At 41.9% G+C, this 26,522-nt stretch overlaps 1 protein-coding gene across 6 annotated transcripts; it reads right to left on the reverse strand.

Moving 5' to 3' along the window:
- Positions 1-460: 460 nt before the first annotated feature.
- On the reverse strand, positions 461-26,419 carry GDAP2 (ganglioside induced differentiation associated protein 2). Of its 6 annotated transcripts, none has more exons than XM_074853827.1 (14): positions 26,319-26,419; positions 24,435-24,681; positions 22,747-22,886; positions 18,419-18,572; positions 16,757-16,845; positions 14,261-14,337; positions 13,046-13,205; positions 10,865-11,015; positions 9,899-9,975; positions 8,456-8,532; positions 7,745-7,884; positions 7,091-7,145; positions 2,096-2,239; positions 461-1,213 (listed from the first exon to the last, which is right to left on the reverse strand). In XM_074853827.1, exons 2-14 carry the CDS (start codon positions 24,608-24,610, stop codon positions 1,166-1,168), a joined length of 1,488 nt encoding a protein of 495 aa, XP_074709928.1. In that variant the 5' UTR covers positions 24,611-24,681; positions 26,319-26,419; the 3' UTR covers positions 461-1,165. The 6 variants fall into 6 exon arrangements, 5 of the variants coding, with proteins under 5 accessions (XP_074709928.1, XP_074709936.1, XP_074709944.1 ...); XM_074853835.1 differs by lacking the exon at positions 26,319-26,419 and adding an exon at positions 26,175-26,280; XM_074853843.1 differs by lacking the exon at positions 26,319-26,419 and adding an exon at positions 25,589-25,940.
- Between the last annotated feature and the right edge of the window lie 103 nt (positions 26,420-26,522).

A 26,522-nucleotide genomic window follows, 5' to 3' on the forward strand; every position in this document is an offset into this window, starting at 1 on the left:
AAAGGAAAACTGAAGTTTGGTGAATAGAGTAGCAGATACAAGTCAGGGCAGGAAAGCAGCTAGAATGAAAACATGAAAATTGTACCATCATTTTCATATTCAGTACTGTTGTAATATTCTTCCTACCAGGGATCTCATCGTTCTGTATCTGTTTTACAAAGGATCCTTCTCCCTCCTCTTTTAGCTTTCCATCGTCAGGCGGAAAAACTTTTCACCTCCAGTTCCAGAAGTGCACTGTGGCTGAGCTCTTACATGTATCATGTCTCTCAAAACTCAGTGAGCATCAGTGTAACAGCAAATAAGAGGGACGCTGGTATCTCTAAGAAACAGTCTCTGCCACCAGAGGTTGGGGTTGGAGTCACCGCTTCCCCCTCCCCTCCGTACATACTTCAGGCAGATGGCATTTACTTACCATACAAACACATCTGGCCATGGCAAAGGAGAAGGTAAACAACTCTAGTTAGAGAAAAGAAACCGCAAATGCTTTTCAACTTTATTCTTACTGGGAGGGTAGTGGCATCCTGACATGTCACATCATCCAATGAAAACTGACAGGGACTTTATCAAGGCTCCTAGCTCACCTAGCATTTGTGGTACTGAGTCTTGCAGTAATCTTGGCTTGGCTGTAGTGCTTCGTTCAGTCTGCAGACACGGCATTCCCATTCCACATAGTTTTGCTGAGTCAAGACCGAAGTAATCAGATGTGAAACACAGAGACCATATGATGAGCAATGTGTCAGGCTGGTACTGCACAATATTTACAGACCAGTCAGAGATGGGTATTACAAATGGAGCTGGAAAATGGTAATAGTTAAAAACATGATCAAGTGCTTTTGATGGATTTCCCAGAAAAGAGAAAGTCTGTTCAGAAATAAATGTAACCACTTCAAATAAAAAAAACCAAAAAACCAAAATAAAATGCACCTAGTGATCTTTAAATCAACTTTTCCATTGGATAAATATATTTGAAATAGTTGTATGGTTCACAGTGGCATAAAGTTCTCTGATTGCTTGAGTGCTTGAAAATATCTCATCAGTAAAAAAATACCAGAGCTGGGGTAGGAAAACCCTTTCTCTGAATTCTGTACATGGACAAATGCACAGGTTTTGGCAGGCATCAGGTCATTGGATCCATGGGAAACCAGCAGCATCGCAGGAGTGGAGATCACAAGTCAGGAGATGGAGGATAAGAAGAATAGTAAGGCCCATTTTCCTGCAATGAGAACAGAATAAGCAGTCGAACAAAAGTCTTCTCCAGTACATCTTGGGGCAATGGATGATGACACAGAGGCGGAAATAAACAGATTCTCCTGGCTTTGTCTTCCCTGAGTACAGCGACTGCCACAACTCACCCAGGAGAGGACTGTGCTGGTAGTCAGGCAAAAACAGGCCTTGGGTTTGCCTCTGTTTTAAGCAAAAAGTGCAGGTTGAAATTTTGCTATTAAGCCAAAGCTGTGACGCAAGGAAGCCACAAGTGCCAGCATAGCCAGTCACTCAAAACAAAGTTGCTTACGCAGACACGCAGCTCTGGCTATTACTTTGTAGTTACAGCACACCCTCTTCGGAATGATTTGGCCAATGCAAGACCTGGGATGGAGAATTGAAGAGAAGCAAGGACCAACACAAAGGCAAGTCACCCTTCTACAGCTCATTTTTCCCCACTGCTTCCCCGCCCGCCTTCCTGCACGCTTGTTGATACGTGGGAAGATGAAACAGACAGTATTTCTTTTTGCAGTCAGTGTAAGGTATACAGCAGGTATACAACATTAATTTTATCTTGTCCACAGGCTCTTAGTGTGTTACGTTACAGTTCTTGGCTGAACAGTTTGCCTTTTATGCACACAGGAGACTGCTCTACTGGGAAAGGAGCCTGCTTCTTAGCCAATCCCTCTACTTGGGCTGATGAAGAAAAAAAAAATTGAAGAAAATTGTTACTCAGAAAAACACCTACATTCTGCAGGAACCCTCCCTTTCTTCTCCCCATTCTTAAGATGTGGAAGTCACCCCCTTTAAAACTCTTGCAGAACAGAACGGGGGAAGGACAAGAGCTCCACTTAGGAGCCAAGACTCGCGCTTGCCACATGCAGTCACTTACCCTGGCATCATACTCGAGGACGAAAGGGGGGAGATCAATCTGTTCCGGGGGTATGGCTGTGAATAACTGCTGAAGGCTTTCCACATAGTGGATTTTGTCCTTTAGCCCTGAGACTGTAAAGGTTGTGAAAAACCACGCTGAGACCTGAAAATAAACCCCAGCAAAACCAAATTAAGATAGTGCCGTTTCAAACCCTTCGAGTTCAATGTAATATGCCACAGTTAAGCAAGCCTGAGTTAAACTTGAAACACCAAAATCACAGCAGTAACAGAACAAGGCCAGGAAGTACACACCACTGACTGCTAGCAAGCACTATCTTGAGAGCTCTAAAGCTGGTGGTTTCTGACTCCACAGTCACTCCCCGCCATCTGCCAGTTTAAGGTCCCTTTCTACTGTACAAGAGTGACAGCTATTCTGCTATTTTTCTTCAAAAAAACATCAGTATAGTGGCACATTTTCACTTCCAGTTTAGCCAGCTCAGAAAATGACCTATTTGACTCTGTATCTGACAGAAGCGTTTTCAACTCTTTGCCTCCAAATTTTCAGAGAAAAGGCAATTTGAAGGAGAGAAAGAGAGACTTTCAGCTGTTCAGAGGTCCTAATGCAATCTCTCTGCTTCGGGTTGGGTGAGTGAGTGTGTCCTCCTGTTTTACCACATTTCTTATCAAAGCCTTATCAACTTATTCTATAGAATTAGAATAAGCCTTATCAACTTATTCCACAAAATTTTTCTTTAAATATTCACACCTCTGTCTCTTTTGGATGTAAACAGGATAAGGAATTTTTGTTTTGCAAAGGCCGGTAAGACACCATTGATACTTTTCCAAGTTATTAAATATTCCTGTTTAGATTGACTGCACAAGCTTTTGCTTCTCAGCCCACCATCTCCGAAATTAAGTACTATATTACTTTTTGTTTATTTCTTATCTAGTCTTTTCCAAGCAGACTGAAGTGAAATAAAAAAAATGTTCTAGAGGTTACAAATGCTCATATTAGGGACGACTCACATGGTCCTGGGCAACCAGCTCTTGCTGACACTGCTTAAACAGGGGGGCCTGGACCAGATGACATATAAAGGTCCCTTCCAACCTTGACTGTTCTATGATTGTTTGATAGTTATACTTTAACTGCAGTAAGTTAACAGAAAAGAGGCAATACCACAAGAAAAGCCTCGAGGAAAGTGGGAGTTTCAAATGAACTAAAACATTAGGTCAATAAAAATGATCTGTCTGAATACAACATTTAAAGTTGTCATCAATGCTTAAAAAACTGTCCTGGAATAACTATGCTGCCTCCTCAAAACAGCTATTTTCGTGAGAAAAGAACAATGAAAAAGAGAAAAGGATGTAAAGAACAGGACAGAACATTTAAGATCAGTTCATTATTTTAAGGACAGGATTAGCAGAAAGCATGGAGACAGATTACTGGCATCCATTATTTACTATATTCTTCTAACAAGACCTCTTATGAGTGACACTGGATGACAGTTTAATGAGTAAAAAATACCCTCTCAATCCTGTACCAAAGGAGCATGCATTCCAAGGCATATTATGCATGACAATCATTAAACATAATTGCTATGGATGTTTAATGTATAAAAGCCTAATAGGGGATATTTTTGCAGCCATCACAAAAAATGATATCAGAAAAACGCTATTTTCAACCTCCGCCCCCCTCAGTATACAAGCCATTGCAGTTTGACACATCTTACCCAGCAACAGAGGAAAAAAAAGAGAGGAGAGCAGAAATGTTTCTAGAGAATTTTTCTATTAACTCCATTCTCAATAATCACAGGTTACAGAAACAGTAATACAAGAGCAGCTGTTTCCTTAGCGGTAAGAGGACATAGAGCTTTAAATTAAATCAAATCCCTCTTAATGCACTGAAAGCAGTGTAAGTTATATTAGAGCAGTCAAAAAAAAAAAAAAAAGAAAAATCAGTCATCTGCTGAAGTTTTCCTTCCTTTATCTTGTCCTGCAGTTCTGAATCCAAATAAAAGGCTATCAGTCACTCTACCAAGCTAGAAAATTACAGTGTTAAAGTATCAGAAGTCTTGCCCTCAAAAAACCAGCACAACACAGATAAAGTGTGTCACCAATCTCTTCATTGTGTCATACCCCGACGAGAAACTTACTGAAGTCTGGGAAATTTTATTACAGTTGGAAAGATCTTGTGTAGAAAAAGCTGTAAGTGATTTGCAACAACCTTTATATTGGCGTCTGATCTCCAGAAACTGCATTTATGACTGTTACAGAAAAACAAGACAAAAATTGTTCATGATAAATACAATGATTATGATGATTACGGGTATCTCATTTGAGTATTCAGGTATGTTTCAGTTTTGAAACATCCTTGATTCACAGCCAAGTTACTAAATTTATCAAACCAGAATTTCTCTGGGTGAGATGGTTTCAGATCCAGCTACCGATGCTTCAACCCAGAACACAAGCTCTAAAAAGCTTCATTTTGAGAGCTCTCAGAAGAGGGGAGCTGAGAGGATTCACACAAAAATGCCCCAAAGAGCCCTTTATTTATATATCAGCAGCTATAGCAGTAACAAGCAAAAAGTATGAAGGAACTTGTGATAGTACTTCAAGGGCATCTTAATCTAAGGGCTGGTGGTAAAGCATTTACACAGCAAGAGCTGCCGTCAGCCTAAAAACCAGCTGTTGCCTATGCTGCCATTTCATCACAAGAACATTTCAGCAGCAGCAAGAGAATCAAGTCCTTCACAGATCACAAGAATGCTCACATAAAAGCATGAATAAAGGCAGGATCAGCATACAAAAATGGATTGTGTAGTGACACACCCTGCTTCAGTTACTCTGTGTTTTAGGGTAACTGCTGAACACTCTTCCCTGCGTACCAAAACCCATGCATTCTAGACAGGCAATTATCCTCAGAATGTACATAATTTAGAACAGTTTTGTATCTAGAAACCAAACAAAGAATCACACTTGGTACCATAAGGCACATTGAGAACTATACTTGTTTTCTAGGAGCACATGAGTTTCCAAGAGACACGATGAAAAGCCTCCTGACTGCTTTTAGCACAGAAATAAGCAAAGCAACTCTAACAGATAGCAGCCATCCACTGTACCAGGATCCAATACTGCTGTAAAATGGACAATTTATATCAGAGATTGAAGAATGAGGTATAGGTACAAGGGTGATGTGTTTGGGAAGCTGCATGAACACACAAGCCTTCCTCCTGCACTTGAGACACGGGGTATTTTCCACTACTTCTAGGGAGGAAAGTCAAGTGCTCCAAATAGGAAGAGGAATATGCCAGACATTTTTGAAGATATTCGAGGCTTCTGAGCTAGCAATCTTCCACGGGGACCAACAGCCCTGAAACAGCCAAAAGAGGAGGGGAGAGAAAAACCATTCCCTCTTAGCAACTACTTTCACCACCACAACTTTCTGCTCCATGTTCCCCATCATGTTTCATAAGCTCATAGTCTCTGCAACAGCCAGCAGCAATCCCACTTGCCTTGCAGTTAGAGAAAAGGCTTGGCAGAAAGACATGGACACACATCCTCTTTTGCCTCCAGCTGTGCTGCTAGAATAGGATACAAACCAGTTCCCTTTCCAGCAAGTTAGAGAACTCAACGTCTCTCACACTCCCTGCTTCCCATCAACTATCTGCTTGTCCCACAGATCTGTCGAGTCTCACTGCAGTTCCCAAAGGGACAGAGAACATGGCAATAGACTGGTGAACACAAGTTCTCCTCCATCAAAAAAACCCTCTCGACCAAAATCTCTGAGAAGAGAGTAGGGGAAGAAAGCCCTGCTGAGAATCTGAAACACTAGTACTTCCTAGCTTCAACTTTTCCACTCAACTTTTTGACCTTAGTAATGTTCTATGCCAGCTGCTACGTCTTCAGGAGCATCAGAGCTGGAAGCTGTAATTCTAGCACTCAGACCTCAGGTCTGTACCCTGTGGGAATAGTTAATATCCTGACAGAAACTGGAAGGTATGCTGTTGGGAAGCCTCAATCTCATCTACGCAAAACCAAGGAAGCTCTAAGTCTCATAGAGTCCAGCTGTGCACACGCAAAGAAAGGAGTCTTGGGAAATTCAGCAAAGAAATTCTTGCTGAACATGTGTAAACAGATGTTTCAGATGTTTTTTTCCAGGCGTATAATTTTCTCAAATTTGATCAATGTCAGCAAAAAGTAGAATAAACACAGAGGTTAATCTGATGTGAACATGGAGGATCACATTTCTGTTTTAATAGGACACACAAAAATTTTAGTAAGGGCCGCTGCTGACACTTAGTTCATCTGAAGTACTCGTACTGCTGCAATATGAGTAGTGTGTATGATGTACAGAAGGGAGCGAGCTCCATCTTCTGTTGCCCAAAAAAAATCATTGCCAAGGATATCTTACTGCTTGACGAGTTCAGTTTTTCATCTGAAGGCTTTACAGGATTTTTCTGTGCTCTGTCAAAGGCATTCTTCCCATCTTTCTTTGCTACTCTACACTCCATAATCCTGACTGATCTTATTGCTGCTTAACACACTGCCCTCAGCCCTTAACCAGGGCAGCTCTTCAGTGATATGCAGCACACATGCAATACCTCTTGTGGGGAAAGAAAAGCTGAAACATCCAGGAAATGAACTACACAGAAAAAGAATTCCCAGAGTTTTGGGTCATGGTCCATCACACTGCCAACCACACAGCAGGAAAAAGGACAAAATGTTTCCCTTGGAAAGAAACAAGATTCAAAGCTTCCACCTCTCTCTGTTAAGAGCACAGACAAAACAGGGCACAGGCAGCTGCACCGCACTGGGGTTCAGCTTATCACTAAGGTTGGAAGACTACAGCTAGATCAAAGATGGGGATGAATTTCAAGTGCTGACCGTCGATGATCCAGAAGATACTGCCTGATTTTGGAAGTCTTCTATATACCTATACATTACTCATACTACAGCCTTACATGCTGCTCTGCCAACACCCAAATACACTTTTCTTTTGTACTATTTATCTCACCTTTGAACGAAATGTTGGGTGAACAAAATACAGTGCCTTCAAGTTCCTCTTGTACCTGGTTTAGAGAAAGGAAAAAAAATCCTAAGAAGTGACTAAGATCACTTACACAACCCAACTGTCAAAACATAGATCATTTTGCTTAAGTGTCCATGATGTAATTTTACGTTAGATCTAATATAAGCCCAGATACCAGAAAAGTATATGTAAAGGGGAAAAACAAAACAAAACAAAACCCCAGAATGATTATTTTTCAGGTAAAGACATCATAGCCTGCAGTCTTTTATGTGAACAGTGAAAGTTACGGACAAATTATGACTGCCAGTGTTACCCAAGCCTCCCCCTTCATAATTAGCAACATAGTTTTAACTAAGCCAGGCTCCAGAAGCTCCACCTCTGGATACAGACAAACAATACACTAAGTATGCCTCTCTAACAGCTCCAGAAGGGAGACTGCAGAGGGCAGAACTTCCTGGTTTAATAGATGGTTTTGAGAAGAAAAGATAACACATTTTCCTTCCTCTTGCCTTTGTTATTTATTTATGTCTTTGTCCCAGAAACACTCCTCACAAATAAATGGGAAAGCAGATACAGGGAACGACAAACACTTTAGCACAGAGGAAGACCAAAAGGGATTCTTCTCCTATTGACACTCACTTGGCATCAACAACATCATAGAGTTTCTTCAAGAAATTAGAGTCTAGTTGATTGTAATCATTTGTGAGCGTATGGAAGTACACCAGCACATATTCTTTCACTGCAATATGATCCATGACATGGATGAAATACAGAAGAGCCTGAGACGGAAAGAAATGAAGTTTATATTTGCAAAGAACTCTTTCACAGTTGCATTACATCTTAACAGACTTCCTTTAATTCATTCACAAATCAGGAATCATGAGACTGGGCGGCATTATGTTTCAGCTACAAAAGCAAAGTGCACATTCCACGTCTTCAACTTGATTGCAATAATTTATGTGTCTTTTTTGTCTAGCTGACCTCACAGACAAGAGATTAATTCTTGCTGTTTCCATGAAAAAATAAATAATTTGACTCTTTACACTTCACTCTTCATGTCTTGGCAGTTGTAGAAGCAGGGCAAAACTCTCTCTTCTTGGGAAGAAAAAGGAGTCCATGTTAGGCCTGTTTTTGTAAAAATAGTCTAGTTCCTCCTTGAAAAAAGCCACCTCAACACACATAAAGCTTTATAAGGGAAGTTTTTATCTGCCTATAAAAATAGTTTCTATTTAATCTCTTTTAAGTCTTCTACAGATAATGGTATTAAGACTGAATTACCCTTATAATCAGACTCTTACATCCTGAACATTCATATTCAACCTACACAACTCTAGTTTTACAAAGCCTTACCTTTTCCATGTCTATCAATGTTACAGGGATATTCCTTCCAACCACCACCATCACTGTGCGGCCACAGTTATCTACACCTACAAAAGAAAAAAAAAAAAAAGTCTCTCAACTTCTCTCAGTCATGCCATGTTTTGGAGTTGGTCTCTTTCAAACCAGGCAGAACCAGCCACAGCTCAGAATTTTTGCAGCGCACCTGGTTTCCATCTTAATGACAGAGGAAATACACTCAGAGTTACTGTTCTCACTATACCAGTACCTATTCTGATCCCAAAAAGGGTGCATCGCATTTGAGAAACTTAAGCCTTAAGGACTGCAATTTTATGTTGCATGTGTACTCCATGTTTCCTAAATATCAAGTAATAACATGGTGTTTTATTTAAAAAAAACTCAAAACAACAAAAACACCCTTCACTTGCAATTCTACCACCAAAACAAGCTTCTTCCTAGAAATGAAACTCTGAAATCCAACGCACAGATTCCCAGAGCACGCCTTAGGGACCTCAGCTCACAGCACCTGGTCTAAGGCAAACAACAGAATTCCAAATTCTAGCTACTGAGAAGAAGGTATCACACAGTCTTGGTATTTGCACAAAGATGAAGGTAAGTATCCGGATTTTCAGGAGGCCAAAGATATCAGCCAAGCGCTGAACAGACTTTCTCTGCAGAAATACCGCTATGCTTTCGAGAGCTCAACCACTTGCCTATCATGGTGCAAAGCAGCAATAAGCCACTGGGACTACAGCAAGTTTTTATGGCTGAGTATGATGCTACCTAGAGAGTAAAAGTGAACTGAAGAGCACAGGTTCCTCATCTGTGCTTCCCCGGCTGCAAGGATCTCACAGATATTACCTTCCACCCAACTCTCCACTGGGTTGTTCTCTCCCTAATCTTCCACTCTACCAAACTCGAGGTTGCACGATGTGCTGCCCGTGGTGCTTGGCCATCAGTGTGAGGAGACACATACAGAGGAGGGCAACACACATCTAACCTGAGGGAAATAAAGCAATCCATTTTGTTCAGGAAAGCTGTATTAAAATTTGCTTTGGTAACTGCTTATCGTCTACACTAATCATCTGAAAGCAACATTCATTTCTTTGTAACAAAAGGGTGGAGATAGTTCTTCTTTTGCTCTGAATTATCTCATACAGAGCACCTTATGCATTGGCTTAATTTAACAGTACTGATTTACATCTAAAACTACAGATAATTCAGGATACGCATGTATCCTCAGATTATTAAAGCAGAGCAGTTTGGGATTTTACCACACAGTCTTTCAAAGTCAATTGAGAGAATTCCTGCTTTACTGCAGAGATGTTGCCTAGTTCTTGGCCAGGCTTAATAACACGACTCACTGTCCACTCACATCCAAATCAAATATTGTACTTTTATTTTGTATTTTTACTTTAAGACAATATACATCAGTCATTGGTACTCTGAACTTACCTGTCTGGTACAAGGCTTTAAGAGAAGCAATATCAGAGAGGTCCTCAGCTCTTGCTTGACACAGCCAGCGATTATAACTAGAAAGTTAAAAACACCTGGTCAGATCTAATCCCCTTTTAGATTAGCACTAGAAGCCTGAAGAGGTATATGGGAAGGGAAGGACAAGACAAGCTCTGACTGAGCCCGCTCTCTAATGTTGTGGTTTTCTGACCTATGGAGCAAGTATCAAGCTGTTAATGAAAGAAGTGTTGGCGGAAAAAAAAAAATAAAATAGAGATTTGAGTGTCTCAGTTACATACCTAGTGATCTTCACTAGGGCAATGAACATGCACCAACTAGTAACTATAGTGGCATTGCATGGGGCTGAAAAGATCTGAGTTTTCTTCCATTCAAATACCTCAGCGTCAGTGTTTAAAAAAAATAGGAAAAAAACCATTTAAAAAGTCTAGAAGTCAAACACAACTATGCAGCAATGTCACCTATGGATTTCCCCCCCCCCACCTTTGCATGGTGAACAACTCAGTGCCTCATCTGACAAACCAAGCCAAGCAACGTGCTGCAAGAAGACTCCAGGGACAGGGAGGGTGAAGAAAAAAGTCTCAGCATTTGTCTTTCTGCTTTGAAAGACAGAAGAAAAACGTTTTGCTATCTGCCCAGAGCCTCACGAGTGGGCAGTACTGAAAGCAGGTGACCCTACCACAAAAAAGCAGTGACAAAACAGTGACATCTTGCGGCAGAAAGATAAGGCACTGGGTATGCTGGTGGGTTCATCACCAACTTCCCTCTTCCTCCTCCTGCCCCTTCTCCCTTCAGGCAAAGAGGTTACCACAGCGATCCAGGGGGAACCAGGCTTTATGTGTATTTCCTTGCCAGAAGATTAGACTTTACAGATAACAGAAATAATCACAATGGTTGGTCCTCTGAACAGCTAACACAAAACATTCACACAGACAAGGAAATTCTCACTTCCTCTGATGCTGTTTTTGCAGCGCTGCCTCTGACAACTGTCCCTGAAGGATGAGGCGTCTCTGTTTATCAACGTCTCCCTCCATGCGGGCAAAAGCATGGGAACCAATGAAAGACAAATCTGCCTCCAGACCCTCTTCATCTGAAGCATCTGCAGTAGAAACAAAGGTCATGTGAAACGTTCAAGCTGTGCTCAAGACAGCAATGCTGCTGCTGAATTGCTGTACACCTCAGTGAGCCAACCCAGTCGTCAATGCTACAGACTAACACAAAAGACTACCACAGAATCATCTAGGTTGGAAAAGACCTTGAAGACCATCCAGTCCAACCATTAACCTCACACTGACTGTTCTCAACTCCACCAGATCCCTCAGCGCTGGGTCAACCCGACTCTTCAACCCCTCCAGGGATGGGGACTCCACCCCTGCCCTGGGCAGCCCATTCCAACGCCCAACAACCCCTTCTGCAAAGAAATACTTCCTAAGAGCCAGTCTGACCCTGCCCTGGCGCAGCTTGAGGCCATTCCCTCTTGTCGCTTGTTCCTTGGTTCAAGAGACTCATCCCCCCTCTCTGCACCCTCCTTTCAGGGAGTTGTAGAGGGCGATGAGGTCTCCCCTCAGCCTCCTATTCTCCAGACTAAACAAGTACCATGTACCATGACATGGCTCTGATATCTCACCAGTACCACTGACAGATTATGGCATGGAATTGATAACTACAGACTCCCTTAAGATGTTGGTTTGCCTGGAAACTAAGTGGGCAAGTCCTAGTCATCACCTTGTAACAAAGGGATAGCAGTTAACTCTCTCAAAAAGCAAGGTCTGGAGAGAAGGACTTGGGCTTTACAGTCACGGGGGGGAAAATAAGTAAGCAGAGGGACAGATGCTGCTGCTTTATTCAGTTTAGAAGATGTACTGTAGGAAGGGGTCACTTTTCATATCATTGACAGTGCCTGAACAGATGCTGTAGAGCTGGTGGTAAACTGAGTTTAAATATTTTTATAGCATTGTTTACAACATGACTGTGTGATGAAATACAAGAGCACAGGTTTGCTGGCTGGTCACAATACCAGAATGCTCCACTGAACCTGATGTTACCAGGGAACATTGCTAAGGCTTCTAGCACTACCTCTCTGGGCAATGTGGATGGGAACTGAGTTTCCCAGCCTTAGTGTGACAAGCTATAGTAGCAATGGGACTGAAGTGCAGGATTCCGCTACAACCATTTGCTCCTACATACACAAACCCAGTAATTTCACAAATTATTAGTGAGGGGTTGAATGCCTCACACTGATCAGCTGCAGCTGCAAATACTGCTCTAATCAGCAGTTTTGACAGGGCATCACGTAACAAAACTGTGAGCAGGAAAATTAAGTTGTCTGCACCCTCACTGCATATTCAGCCCTATCCCAGCTGGCCCTGCAAAAGTCAAAAACCTTTGAAACCCATTCCAAGTTATCTGCTGTTGATGGTTTAAGGCTTCACCTGAAGGAGTGCAAAACTTTCACAGCACTGCTAAATAAGGCAGAACGTGCCAGCTGTGCCCACTTATATATTAGTTTTGCCATAGGTATCACCTCCTTAACTGTGATATCTAGGCAACCCCTTTACAGACAGACTTCTCTCACTGAGCTTAGACAGCCATTTCCCAAACACTGATCTCTGGGCTGATCTAGTTCTATCTTTTAGGGAGTTTCTGCTCGTTTTCACTGAGCATCTACTTGATGTACCTGTTGTATCAACAGAAACCTACCATGATACAACATTTGCTAAATATGTAAGGGACACTTCACTAATATATAAGATAGACCGTTAACAATAATGTCTTTTTAAGGTAGGGGCTGCACAACATTCTGCAAAACACCTGCAAAGGTCCTAATCACTTAGGGAGAAAATTTGCAAAGGGAATGAACTACCCCACTTCTCCCTGCAAGAAAGTAAAAGACAGAACACCTCTACCACATCCTCTAACCACACCACTCTATGCAACCAGGCAGAAAGCAGAAGTTACTGCTGTGAAAACACCTGAAGCCAATGAGGCAGCTTGCCAACTGTCTTCATTAAGCCTGCCTTAGGTGAGGTGGGGTAGGAAAACACCTCTCTGCTTTCCCATGTGCCTTTTTTGTTTTTGCATCGACTTTCACAGAGATATACTTATTCCCAAGTCCAGTTAAGAACTCACCATCTGGAACACCTGGCTTTTCAGTAATCCTGATCTGCCGCTCTGGTACTACAGGCTCCCCTTCCGCATTGCCAATATCTGCAGGGAGGTAAGGCAAGGATTGTATCTCTTCTTCCAACGATCTTGGAAAATACAGAGGCAGCAACTTCTGGTAAGTGGCCTACAAATAAGAAAAATGCGTGAAGGGTCTATCACGCATCCTTGCTTTTCAGTTAAGTAAGACCTGCCCTTGTAGCAGGAACCTTCTTGGTGGTTTGGAGGCAAAGTACCACTTCCCTCAATGACTTATTTTGGGCTGCTACCTGGCAATAAAGGCAGATAACCTTGATAAAAGTTAACTTTTTTTTGGCCATGCTGGCAAATGACCTTGAGAGGACTCTGCTTTAACCTGCATGAACTCAGGTAGATTGCAGATACTTTAGCTTTGTAATAAAGTTACAATAGGCATGGATGACAGATTCAGCAAAGGCTGCTTATATTAAAATGCACCTCTACACAGATCACCTTTAGTGACCTGACTGGGAAAAAAGAAAAAGCAACAACCAGCCAAGAGAAACCCTCCCCACATGGAGGAAAATAGTGAAAATCTCTACTGAACAGTTAATGCTTCATACTTCTCCAACTCATTAGCAGTTTTAGAACCCCCGAGTCAGTTATTTTCCTCATCCAGATGCCACAGAACCTAAAAACAGTGTGGGTGTTCTGCCCAGGAACTGCCATTAGCAAGACCCATATACAAGAGAAGTCAATATTCAAACTGAACACAGATCATTAAATGTCAAGCTTATTTCAACAAGCCAGCAAGCAACGTTTAAGACATTTGCAGGTGATCTGTGGGCATGCTAAACCGACCCTTTGAAAGCACAAGGGAAGCAGTATTGTCTAAGGAGGAAATCTTGTATGAGGAATTTCCTTTCTGGCTGGCAGATACCATCCAGCACAACTGCATGCTCTAACCGCTAGTACTGCCTCTTGTTCATGGCTCAAACAGGGAAGCCAGGAGGGCACAGATCCTGAACATGTCCACAGCGACTGCATAAACAGCACTGGAAAAGATTCCATGCTAGTAGGAGAGAGAAGGATGCTGTGGGACCAAAAGTCTATGTGATTTGAAGGGGAAATCCAAATCCAGCTCTACAGTGCAGGAGTTAATACTGCTGCAGAGAAAATCAAACATGCTCATGAATTTTGGTGGAATGAATATCAAGGAGATACCTCTTCAAGCTCGGAGACTGCAAACACCACCTTCTCCAGAGTCTCTCCATGAATCTCCAGGAACCTTCTAACTGTGCCTGCAAGGAAGATTAAATGCAGTTAGCAAAACAGGAGGAGAAATTCACACGCACAACTACAAGTGAGCACAGAATAGAGACACACATCTCTCTCCTCATACCAAATAGCTCCATAGGCTGTATGCAAGTGTGGGTTAAATGGTAGTTTAACACACCAAATGGGTCTTTGGCCATATTGGAAGTTTCATCTCCACTCTCTCCTGCTGTTCACTTGAGATGGATACAAAGAGAGAAAGTCTCTCTCTGATTTTAGCTTACTAGGTATTCCTCAGTCTCCAGAATGTGATTCTGTAGCCCTGCAAAAATCAAGCCACATCCTTCCTTTATAGAGTCTTGTGCAAACTGCCAAAACAGACATTCCTGGAACAAGTCATTGTGCCCTAAGTTATCAGGAAAGCAAGATGATAAGCAAGCTACAGCAGAAGCTGGTACAAGACAGAGTCAGCCACACAAAACCTCTGGGGTCAGCTATGCCAAAAAGGCATATAAAAATTATGTTTGTAAATCATGAGAGACTTTTTCCTCTATTACTTTTTTTTGGACTCCCCCAAAGCTTTAGCATGATCCGGGGACACAGTCAAGTTTCCAGGCATTTGCAGCTGATGGAAAATATTGTTTTGTAATCAAGTTCCCAGTCAGACATATGCTGGTACAAATGATGTCCTTGAGCTGCAATAATCTTGGCACGTCAGGATTTTCAAGAGCTTTCCTATCCCTATCAGGCTGCCAAGAGAGAAAGTGTCCAAACAAATAGGTTGGTCTAGCAATATTTTATCAAGTAGCATATAGGCCTACAGAGACAACAGAAGAGAGCAATAAAAGGAAAGAAGTTTACTCCACAGAGAATACATTAGCATGAGTTCAAGAAACAGCAGAGAAAAAAAAAATCTATTTTCAAATACTTCCTGTGCAGAAATTCACACGTAATTGGGTTGATCTGCAACACTACTTTATGGGACAAATGCAGTTGTGCAACTCCACAGCAAACAGTTTTCTGAACTTATGTGAGCAGATGTTTTCAGATGTCTCACTCAACAGGCAGATAGCAGAGAAAACAATGAACTAATCTGTTTCTCCTGTGTCAGCACCTCTGCTAAACAAGAGGGCAAGAAAGATTTCTCTAGTCAGCTTGCACAGCAAGAGGAAAAACCACACCTTCCCTTTGCAACAACTTTCCTATCGTGCAGGAGCACCATGCAGGAAGGTCCAGGGACTGGGTGGTGGCGGTAGAAAGCAGACAGGGACAGGCCAATAGAAAAAGTCAAAAGAGAAAAGGGAAATGTAAGAACCAGGCAAGTATATAATATTCTTCTCTGAGCACTTTTCTATTCTTTAAGTATTTTCAGCCTAGGAAGTTTTCTGATTTGTTTTTAGTAGCCTTCATTTTTTTCTTTAATATAGTTTCATCTTGAATGCAAACAAGTTTGAAAACTTTTAGCATCTACAATGTTTTTTGGTAAGAAGTTTCATATAACAAATAGTGTTATAACATACAAACAACTTCTCCGTGTTTGTTCTGAACCCAATTCATACTGGCATTGTTTGAAGGTTCTTATTTTGGGAGACAGTGAACAGCTGATTCCTATTCACCATTTCCATGCCAGTCATGAGTTTACAGACATCTACCACACTCCCTTCAAGTTTAGCGTATTCCAGTTTGAAAAAGATTTTAGCTTACTTAGCTATTTCTTGACTTTCCCTATTCTTATTGGCTTCCTCAACTTCTAGTTCTACTATATTCTTTTTGAATGTGCAGCTTTAAAAGATGGACAAAACACAGATTTATAGGATAACATTCTTAATTTTCTTGTCTCTTACCCAGCTTGCTGTTTTGAACCCCAGTGAGCTGTTGTTTTCATGGAACTATTATAAAACTTGTGATTTTGCTCCCTAGGATTAGCCCATCATTTTGCATGTGAAGGCACAAGCATATAGGGGTGGATCAATGGGGGAAGAATATCACTTTTCTATGCGATATGCTGATGATACTAAAATGGCAGAATGGCAGAAGAATTTGAGCAAGCTCAGAGTAGGTAGATAATTTCACAAGTATCACTTGCTTAAGGTCCATCTACAGCTATTCAACAGTAAGGACTATCTTTGCTATTCTGAACAATTTTCTACTACCAGCAAACTCTCTCACCTCACTGTTCAGCCTCTTTTCCAGGTTATTAATTTACTGAAGACTGCAAGTTCCAGCGCAGATTCCCATGGATATTTACTGATGACCTCCCAACAGAGAAAGGATCATTTGTTTTTATCCTCCATTTCCTGATCAACCATGAAAGGCCTTGCCTTTTTACAGCCTCTAACAAACTACAGCCCCCTAAAAAATTATTTCCTCATATCAACAGCAGTCTGTCAGAGGTAAGTGATCTGGTGAATACATCCAGTTTATGTCACTTTCCAACAAACTTACGCAGTGCTATGTGGGTTGCATCTTCCAAGGGGTAGCATCTTTTCAGAGAGTTAATGACACAAAATCCTACAGAGCACATTGCCTGTTCCCTGAAATTCAGAAAAAGAGGAACAAATGAATAGGTGGTCAGATGAGAACAGATGTCTGTCAGTACAGTAGATAACACCAGTACTTCTTTTCCTGCCTCTACGCGGCAGCAACCCTCTTTCAGGTTTTTTCAGAAGGATTCTTTCCTGGCAAGATGTTTGCATACCAGCTTTAAGCAGAGAAGGAGGGAACCATTAATGATTCCACAGTTTCCTCTTGTGTTTGTTCTCAGATTTCTCCTTCTACCTCAGCTATGCTGTTCCTGCAGCTTCTCATATCCCGAATGAAGAAGTTCTTCCCTCAAGCTCCCTGCAATCCTTTCCAAAATACTTTCTTTCCTGTATAGGACTGACAGTGAGGAGAAGGAGGGGAAAATAAGGTGCTCTTTATTGCAAACATTCTCCTGTTCCTCCACCTAATCTATCACCCGTTTTGTTAGAGGTCTGGACACAGACTGAGGTGGCTTACTCAATCCTAGGTATGATTACACAATCATTGACGTGGAGTGATACATACTTTAAGATCAGTGAGATGTTTCCAGAGAGCCACATTTTTAGAAAAGTAAAGTGGAGGCATTCCAACAGTCATCAGAGGAGTCTGAGCAAGCTCAGAGTTGGTGGACAATTTCACAAGTACCAAAAGTTACTCTAGAGAACAGATTGACTGAAAGGCATTCATAATTCAGTAAGCAGAATTATTAGAATTTTTAAATTGTTTTTAATATGATTCAATCCAGGCCTGACTTTGCTTATTGCTTCTGAGGCAGAACAAAAGTGGCACATACTAGAAACCTTAGCTGTAATTGTGATTATGAAAAAGTTACTATTGCACTGTAACGCACAGTCCAGCCTTGGAAGAACTGATCTTTCCAACCCTAATATAGTATATTTTCTGACATTCCTACCCTAATAAAGTATATTTTCTGACATTGCTCTTGTTCAGGTATTTCTTATGACTGCTACAATTACAACAGCCATCATAAGAGAACAGCAGAATACAGAAAAGAACACAGAAAAATAGAAAGAAAAAAACCTGTTAGCTAAGAGGAAGTAGAAAATACCACAGATGAAAGAGGAAAAACTACAAACCCATCCACAGCAGCTGTGGGTTTAGAAATAACCTTGCACCCCGGCACAGAATTTGAGATGGCTGTTGTGCAAAGGCAGAGAGGCCAAACACGTGAACTGATAGAGCAGCCAGGTCTGCCTGTGGGTATGTCCATGTGGCTGCAGAGACACATGAAGTTGCTGCTTGAAAGCAAGCTCGTTTAAAGCTTTTCACAGCACAGAACCCAATGCAATTATTAATGCTGCTTGTCCTCAGAGTACCTGAACGCTGCACAGCTCTAGCTACGCTGTTTCAGGACTTGAACCAGCTCAGATCTCTCCGCGCATTTTATCTACACTGCAACACAGATAAGGAAAGGCATGAAGTATACCATGAAGCCACTGATGTGCTCACGTCCTTAACCAAATCCAGTATACATGAGAAGATATTCACAGCCATTTGGCCTCTGCACAGACCCGAGTATGTGCCATGGGTAGCAAACCCTTGTGTAAGCTGTCGTGTGCTTACTTTGCGAGCTGCAGGACATTGCGGTAACAGCTGTACAGAGAACTCTCGGCTGCTGTGCGATACCGGGTTTTGTATTTGGGTCCCACTGTGTGAATGATGAAACGTGCAGCCAAATTAAAACCTTTGGTGAGTTTAGCCTCGCCCGTCCTGCACCCTGAAAAAAATAAACACGAGGATAAAAGCCAATGTCATGATAAGAAAGCTAGAAGTATTCAAGCCCTTGACTTCCTCCAGAGTCAGACAACTCCATACATAGAAGTCAGTATTTTAGACATCAGATATTAAGGACAGCATTCTATCTCGTAACAGCTGCTTAGTATCACTTAGGTTGAGGTGTGAGCTGTGCTCATTCCTCTCAATTTTAAAACTAGGCATATAAGGACAAACCAAGAATTTCTACAAGTGCTGTCTTAATTGCAGTGCTTACTATGCTACATACAGAGCCAAAGGGAGAAATGATTTAGCAAAGAACCGATGCACAAATATGCTACACAGCCAACAATAAAAAGTCCTTCTGAATTTAACAACCTGGTTTGGGGAGATTGCTTTTTGGATAAAAGGACTACAAGTCTCCTTGATCAAACCCACCAGCTGTTGGCAAAGCTATTAAAAATGAATAGATCAAGCACTTGTTTCATCTATGCTCCCAGAACAAGGTAGCTTGCTTTGTTTTGCAAGTTTCTTCATGTCCAGAAGACATAATTCCCATGGAGATCATACTTTCTTGATAGACTAGATGTCTAGTCTTAAGGCAAGAAAGTTTAAGCAACACATTTCATTGTTCCATTCACAGCACCCTCCAGTTACATACTCTGGATGTACACATGTATGTACATACATACATTTACTGCATGCTAGCATACTTTACTTATTTATCTCTTTGGTTTTGACTGCTCTTTGGCTATTCCCTGCAAGTTACTCATACTTAATTCCTGTAATTTTTCCAAGGGAAATCAGTTTGTCAGTACCCTTGATGACATCCTCTCTATTCCCTTCAGTCCACACATTTTTGATAATGAAAAATCCAGGAACAGCTACCATGTTTGAAGTCTGTTTTTTCTTTGGCACCTGGAAGAAAAGTCTGCTAACTCTCCCCTTCTTCACCCAAATCTAGTCCACTCCAGTTCTGGACAGCGGAAGAAGTACTTCTAGTCTTTCCCTGCCCTCAAAGACAAGTATTTTTCACCTTCTTCCTTCTGCTTGTACAGCTGCACTTCAGCTTTCTGATCTGGCTGAAAACTAATATTTTCACTGGATTAGCTTTCAACCTGATCTTATAGGTTGCTAGTGCCCACAAAAAGAAACAAGGCCTGAACAAGGTGGTGCAACCACCCTCCTGGCAGCAGCACTGCAGTAGCCTGGCTTCAGTCAGTCACAAAGCTGCCCACTGAATAGGAGCGTTCACCTCTCCCACTCCACTCTGCTCCTCGTGGTGCTCAGGCAGGCTATCAGCATTCATGAAAGCACATTTGATGTCAAGAGTCATCCCAGGTTGAGAATCTGTTTCACTCAAAACTTTGAGCACGTCTTTTTAATGGCAGCAAGACGTTGCCTTTAAGCCAACATCTTGTAAATTTTTTTTATCCAATAAATCACATCATTAGCTTCTATAGGCCTCCACCTTGTTTCTTCTGGGCTAATGAGAAGTAACATAACAGCACACTAGAACTGAGCATGCTCCTCTGAAGTACTGCACATCCTCTAAGGCACCTCAGCTGAAGAGAGAAACTAAATAAGCACAATATGGAAAAAGTAGAAGCTAAAATCAAAACAGTATATCAGACATCAAGTTACTATTCTTCCTTTGTGGTCCATCCAAGTCATGCAACTTGAAAAGAGCAAGTAAAGGCCTATAGGAAAAACTGTCTTGTGAAAAAGAACAAAGCAAGCTTGACTGTGGTATAGTTGTGAATTCAGTAGGGCAGCTAAAAAATTCAGGCAACCAGATGTAGCATCAATAATCTCTAACTACACTTACATCACACTCAGTACTTCCCAATGCCTTCTGTCTGGAGATCACTACAAGATTTATAAAACTAAAATGGAGCAGCAAATATTATTCCTGTTTTAAGATAGACTGTGAGGTGAGCTAGCTGAGTGAGCTGCACAGGTCAAGGCCTGTAGCAAAACTGGGAACAAAGTCAAGATATTTTTTTTATCAGATGAGATTTCAAACATTAGAACAGCTTCTCTCCAAGTTTAAAATGGAAAGTCTGAATCCTCCATATGAAGTATGCAGTAAATAAAAAGTCTTACTGGATTTGGAAGACTACTATGCATTGCTGTTACAGAAGGTCTTTATTAGACTGCAATAAGTATGTGTTGATAGGCCAGCATATATCAATAGCACTTCATCTGCAAGCCTGGACCCTCAGCTGTAGTATTTCTGTGTTAATCAAAACTACACTCTGTTCCCAGAAACGCACAAGTTAGCTGAGATCTTAACGAAAGTACAGGCCTTTGAAAGGTCAGCACGTCACATGCTTTAAGATCATGATTCCTCTTGGGAGTCTATGGAATATATACCAAGCAGTAGGAATAAAGCAGGAGAAAACTAACTAAAAGTCACCACTGCACCCATTTTACTGCTTTAGAGCAAAGACCATACATTTTCACTTCTTCCCAAGAACATTCTCCTATGAAGAAGGTTGAAAGTTAAATGGGAAAGAGTGCAAAAAGGAGGCAGAGGTGACAAAAAAAAAAATCATAAACTAATTTCTTAACTAAGCTCCCTTCCACTTCTGCTACAAACACAATAAGGGTGCACAAAAGCCAAAGCTGTAACACAGCCTCTCTTCCCTTCCCCACGCAACATGCAGTAGAGTGTCACAGAAGAACTGATTTCTGAAAAGCTCTTGACACAACATTAAAAGGAAACTGTCACGTATAGGGAGTCGTGAACCTGCAGAATGCATTACAGAGAGAAGACATCAGTGTCATCACAGCAGTGAGGATGCAAAGCTACATAACTCAGCATGATAAATGGGAATTTAAGAAGCTAAGCCCAACTTTTACAAATAACTCCCTACAGAGCTGACAGATCTCAAATTTTAGGACTCCTCAAGATGTTGTCCCTCTCTTCCCACCCCACAGCCCACAAACGAGTTTATTTTAGAAGAGTTCTGGTGTACATAGCAGGGTCCTAACCATTCTGTAACATCTGCTGTGTTTTAACAGTTGTTTCTACCTGAAGGACACATTGACTTTTCCCTCCCCTATGAAATGGTTACTCTCCCTCCTGTTTTACCTCCAGGTTACTCACAGAAAGCAAGCTGAATCAGCAAAATATGATTTTATAAAAACAAGAGGATGTGTATTCAGTTGTAGTTTAAGCTACTGAGAGTTCATATAAGAAATATTATGGCTTTTCTGTTTTGTTACTACATAAGGAGATAGAGCTGTTACCCAAGAAAGTGAGCAGTACTACTCAAGGACCGTTTGAGTCTCAAAATTCAGCTCAGTACCATAGTTACTAGAAATGTGAATTCTTAAGTGCAAACTATATTAGACTGCTGTATACCTCAGATAACTATAAACTCTTTGTTCCTCACACACAAAATAAGGAAAGTCTTCATCTAACAAGGACTGGAAATAAAGCTGAGCATTTGTAAATTTATTTAAATGCATGTAAATTTATTTAAATACAAATCAGCCATAAACCCTGTCAATAAAGAATCTAGGTAAAGCAAATCTCATCCATTTCCAGAATAGCCTTCCATTAGGGATGGTCTTGTAACTTCATTAGAAAGCCTTTTGTTGTGCAGAAGAGGCAAATAACTCAACAATTTAAGTAGTCACTAAGGCTTTATTTAGACATGCAGTCTTTTATCAACTCATCTATTATTGACAGTTTCCTGAAAGACTGTGTGTGTATATTAATAGCCTGAAAGAGGATACACAAAGTGGGTATTAGAACCCACTTAATTCCTGCAATGGTGGACTTCAGTTCCTGTCTTCCACAGTGTATACACACTGAACAAGGTAAGTGCAAACTCTGAAAATGTAAGAAGACTGGCCCCTTGAGTAAAAGCTCTGATGAGCTAACTACTCTAAGTGGCTTCAGATAACAATGGGAATTATTGTACCACAAAGTAAGGGCTCAGCAACTCGAATACCTGCCACAGACTTTCAATGATCTGTTACCTGAATGGCAGAAGGAGAAGAGACTAGCTTGGCATGCATTTCCTCCATTTATTTCACATTAACACCAGATATTGGGGGGGCCAAAAAAAGCGCTATGCCTTGATTTTAGTTTATGCCCAAATCCTGATGCTCTGTACTATGCAAGGACAGATTTCAATAGGATAAAAACATCTCCAGCCACCTACCTTTGAGCTTCTGGAGTTCATCCCTCAGGTCAGGCCCAGCGTGCATGAATATACTTTCAGATACTGGATTCTTATCAGTGAGAGACTCATTACTGGTATTTACTATGGCTGTGCAGTTCAATAACGCTACGTCTCCTTTCCTGAGGAAACAAGGAAACAGTCTGTTGCAGGCTAAATGTAAGATTAAGCAGGATATTCTCAAATAAGTGCTGACAAGCAAAGAAATGCCAAGTTAAAGGAAAAAGCATTAACAGTTCCCACACAGCACAGCACACACCCTGACATGCTCACCATGCAGAATCATCCTTTGCCTCTAACTGATGAGGAAAGATCACATGCAACCTGTCATTTTCTTAAAAACTTCCAGCCTCAACAGTAACTTAGTGATGTATGTAGAAAAGACAGTGTTGTAGTTGTACGTAGAGCTGTTTAACTAGCAGAACATGCAAAGCAGCATGCTAAAATGATGGAGTGGAATGTGTTCCAAAAAAACATGTATTCTCTCTTGGAGATAAGAGGATAGTCCTTGTGGTATATTACTTTCAAAACTTCAACAATTTTTTCAATGTACTTTTTTTGGTTTGCATACACACTATCCAGAGCACCTTACTGCTACTGCTCTTTCTCAGACCGCTGAGGATCTAGAGTGACACTGCAGCTAGACAAGTTTTCATTGGTTTTGTTCCAAAAATTGTGAACCCGCAATTTGATCATGTTCATTCTGCTGTTCAAGAATCAGACATGCAGAAGATAAACAAAGCAGAGATACGTAAGAGACAATGGAGTAGCAGAACTCTGACCTGCCTTTTGTCACAGCAGCAGCCATTAGAGATTTTGGAATCAAAGAGCACAGGAAGGGAAGTAAAGATTCCCACGCACGGGGAGAGATTCAAATAACAGTTGAAATTGCACACATTTATTACCCCCAAGCCCAAGTCATAAGAGATGTTTAACCTTTTACTTCTCTCTTTCTTTACTTAATCAGGTTCAGAAAATCCATGTACAGTCCCATTTCCTGCATGTATTAACCAGAAAGAGGTTCAGGCTGATCCCTGAATCTGTGTCCCTGAGAAATCCTTCTCTCTTCACATTGATTAACAAAGAGTTACTCATCTAGAGAGCAGGTTCAAGTATCTGAGTTACAGGAAAGAAAAAGTGATGGAGTAAGTTCACCTCAGCACACTGTACTTTATCAATAGATTTCGGTAGAAAATCATAGAGGCAGAACACAGAAGGGAGGGGGCATGGGAAGAGCCCAAAGCAAGCCACAGAACCACACGAAAGAAAGAAATACTGATCCAAACCAGAAAAGTGAAAGCAGAATAAAGCCAGCAAAGAAAGAAAAAAAGCCAGTAGACAGCACATATATTTTTGATCCAATTTTTAAAAGAGCCCAATCACATTTTGATATTAAGCATACAGTATGACAGGAGGAAGCACAGCTCCAGTCTGCTGTATCAAGGAATGCCTTTGGACATACAAGTTATAACCTATAGTGCAGCAAAGTCTCAGACCTGCAGATTTACAGTGAACAAAAAGATTACTTTCTTCCCAGATCTGTAATGTTTGATTCAAAAGAAGAGGTTTTAAAGGCTTTATTCTACAGCAGTGATCATTATATGAGGCAACCAGCTTCTGCAGTAAATGGAGAAGTGATGACAAACACACCAGAACCACATGGAACTTACCATAAGATTATCTTTGCATTGATGTCTTTCCTGTATGGAAACGGTGATCTAACATCAGCTTGAGCTTTTTCAACAGCATTTTGGTGAGAGTCCAGCTGCTTGGCCTCACAGGCATCAGTCCAGCCTGGTAGGCTCTCAACATCCACAAATTGGGAAGGAGCACCCAAGGGATCCATGGAATGGAAACAACAACTCGTTTCCTCTGCTAAGGTGTTCCACTCCAATTCTCACTGGAGTCTTCCAGGTGCTTTAAAGGAAGAAGAATCAAACCAAGTCACCAGCTGTTCACTAACAGTAATTCCTGTGGAGCCAGACTTTTCACAAGACTGCAGTGCAATTACAGCTAGCAGAAAACAGAAAAACAGATTTCCAATTCAACCGCTCCCTCTTTCTGTTTTGCTATCTGTATGCAAAAAGGCAATGCAAATACTTGCAGTAAGACAAGCCTTTTCCAATAGCGCAAGATGAAAACACCTTCTCTATTAAATTGGTCCAACTAGCTTGTGATCCTGTGTTTTGAAAATGCTGAAAACAAATTCCCAAGCATAGAAAGGACCTTAGTCTTTCTGAAAATTATTATTTCTCTATCTAAACAAAAAGCAAATTTGTAGCAGGGTATAATGTATTCCTTCAGAGATTTTGGTCTAGCCCTGGGTCATACTCCAAAAAAAAGAAACCTAAAGCAAAAGAAAATACATAACCTCTCAAACCACCACAACCCCAAAAAAACCCAAAAACCCTAAATGCAAAAAAACCCTTACAAACAAACCAATGAAAACATCCCCCCTCCCCCCAAATCATACAGCCCTTGCAGTTCAGTGAATTCTGAAGCAGCACAAAGATGACTTCAGCACAAAATCCCTTCACCCAAACAGGTTTTACAAAAAAGCCAGAAAAGTAAAAAATTTGAATGGTAGCCCCACGAACTTACAGAATGAACTCTGCCACATGACTTTTTTTTTTTTTTTTAAAAAAAAAGGCTGAGATGACACTGGGTACTAGATTAATGCTCAAATTTGCCACAACATACTTTTCAATTGCCAGCACATAACACCTAGGCTACTATGTTTTCATTGTAACTACTAGACTATACTAGCAAGTTAAGCTAGCACAAACGTACTCACATAAGTGCCTTCAGTTTGCCACATACACACCTCCTATTTACCCCTTTTCACAAGTTCATAACAATTTTGAAAAGATAGCATCCACAAGCAGTGATTCTGAAACATGAATTACGAAGTATATACGTTATCTAGAAAGAGAAACAACCTAAAGAGCCAAACACAAACTGAGGGGTAACAAAGGTCGACACTAGGACAAAGATGGCTACAAGAACATCTAACTAAGAATTCTGCTATGAAGAGCTAGCAGAAAAACAACGAACAAGAAGGCAGGAGCAGTCAGAGCAGCTCCAACCAAAAGCTCATCTATAACGCTGTCCTCCCTCTGATGAGCGGCCAAAACCAGGGGCTTAAGTCCGAGAGTAAGTGGCCGGCAGAAAGAGAGGGGGGCACAGAAGCTCCTCCTGGATACCACCCCGCCCCCCCGGCCATTTGCTGCCCGGGGGCCTCCCGCGGCAGAGGCGGCCCCCGCGGGGATGACAGGCCCGGAACGCGGAACCAAGCGCTGCGAGCGGGAGTCGAGGCCCCCGAGGCCCCCAAGGCCCCCGGGCGGGGTGCCGCGCTCCTTTCCAGGAGAAAGGCCCTGTCTCTCCCACCTCCTACAACCCACTGCCCGCACCCGGGTAATCGGCGCCGCCGGGACCGAGGCCGGCAAGCGGTCAGCGGCCCCTTCCCCACCGCCTCCACCCAGCCCCTATCAGCGCGGAACAGCCGGCAGCAGTAACAGCGGCCTCTCCCCCAGAGCGGCCGCGCAGGGACTCACGGGCAGGCCGCGCCGTCAGCCCCGCCCGCCCAGAGGGTCTCGGTCGGCGCCGGTTTGGCGACATCACCCAGAAAAGCGGAGCGGCCGCCGCGCACTTCCGCTTCCGGGAATAGCCCCGCCCCTTCCGCCCCGGGTTGCCCGGCTCCGGCCTGCCCGGCTGTGGCCTCATGCCTCACTTCCGGTGAGGGCTGTCCCCGCCCACGG

Source organism: Strix uralensis, chromosome 2, assembly GCF_047716275.1.
Source record: "Strix uralensis isolate ZFMK-TIS-50842 chromosome 2, bStrUra1, whole genome shotgun sequence".
Classification (NCBI taxonomy): Eukaryota; Metazoa; Chordata; class Aves; order Strigiformes; family Strigidae; genus Strix; species Strix uralensis.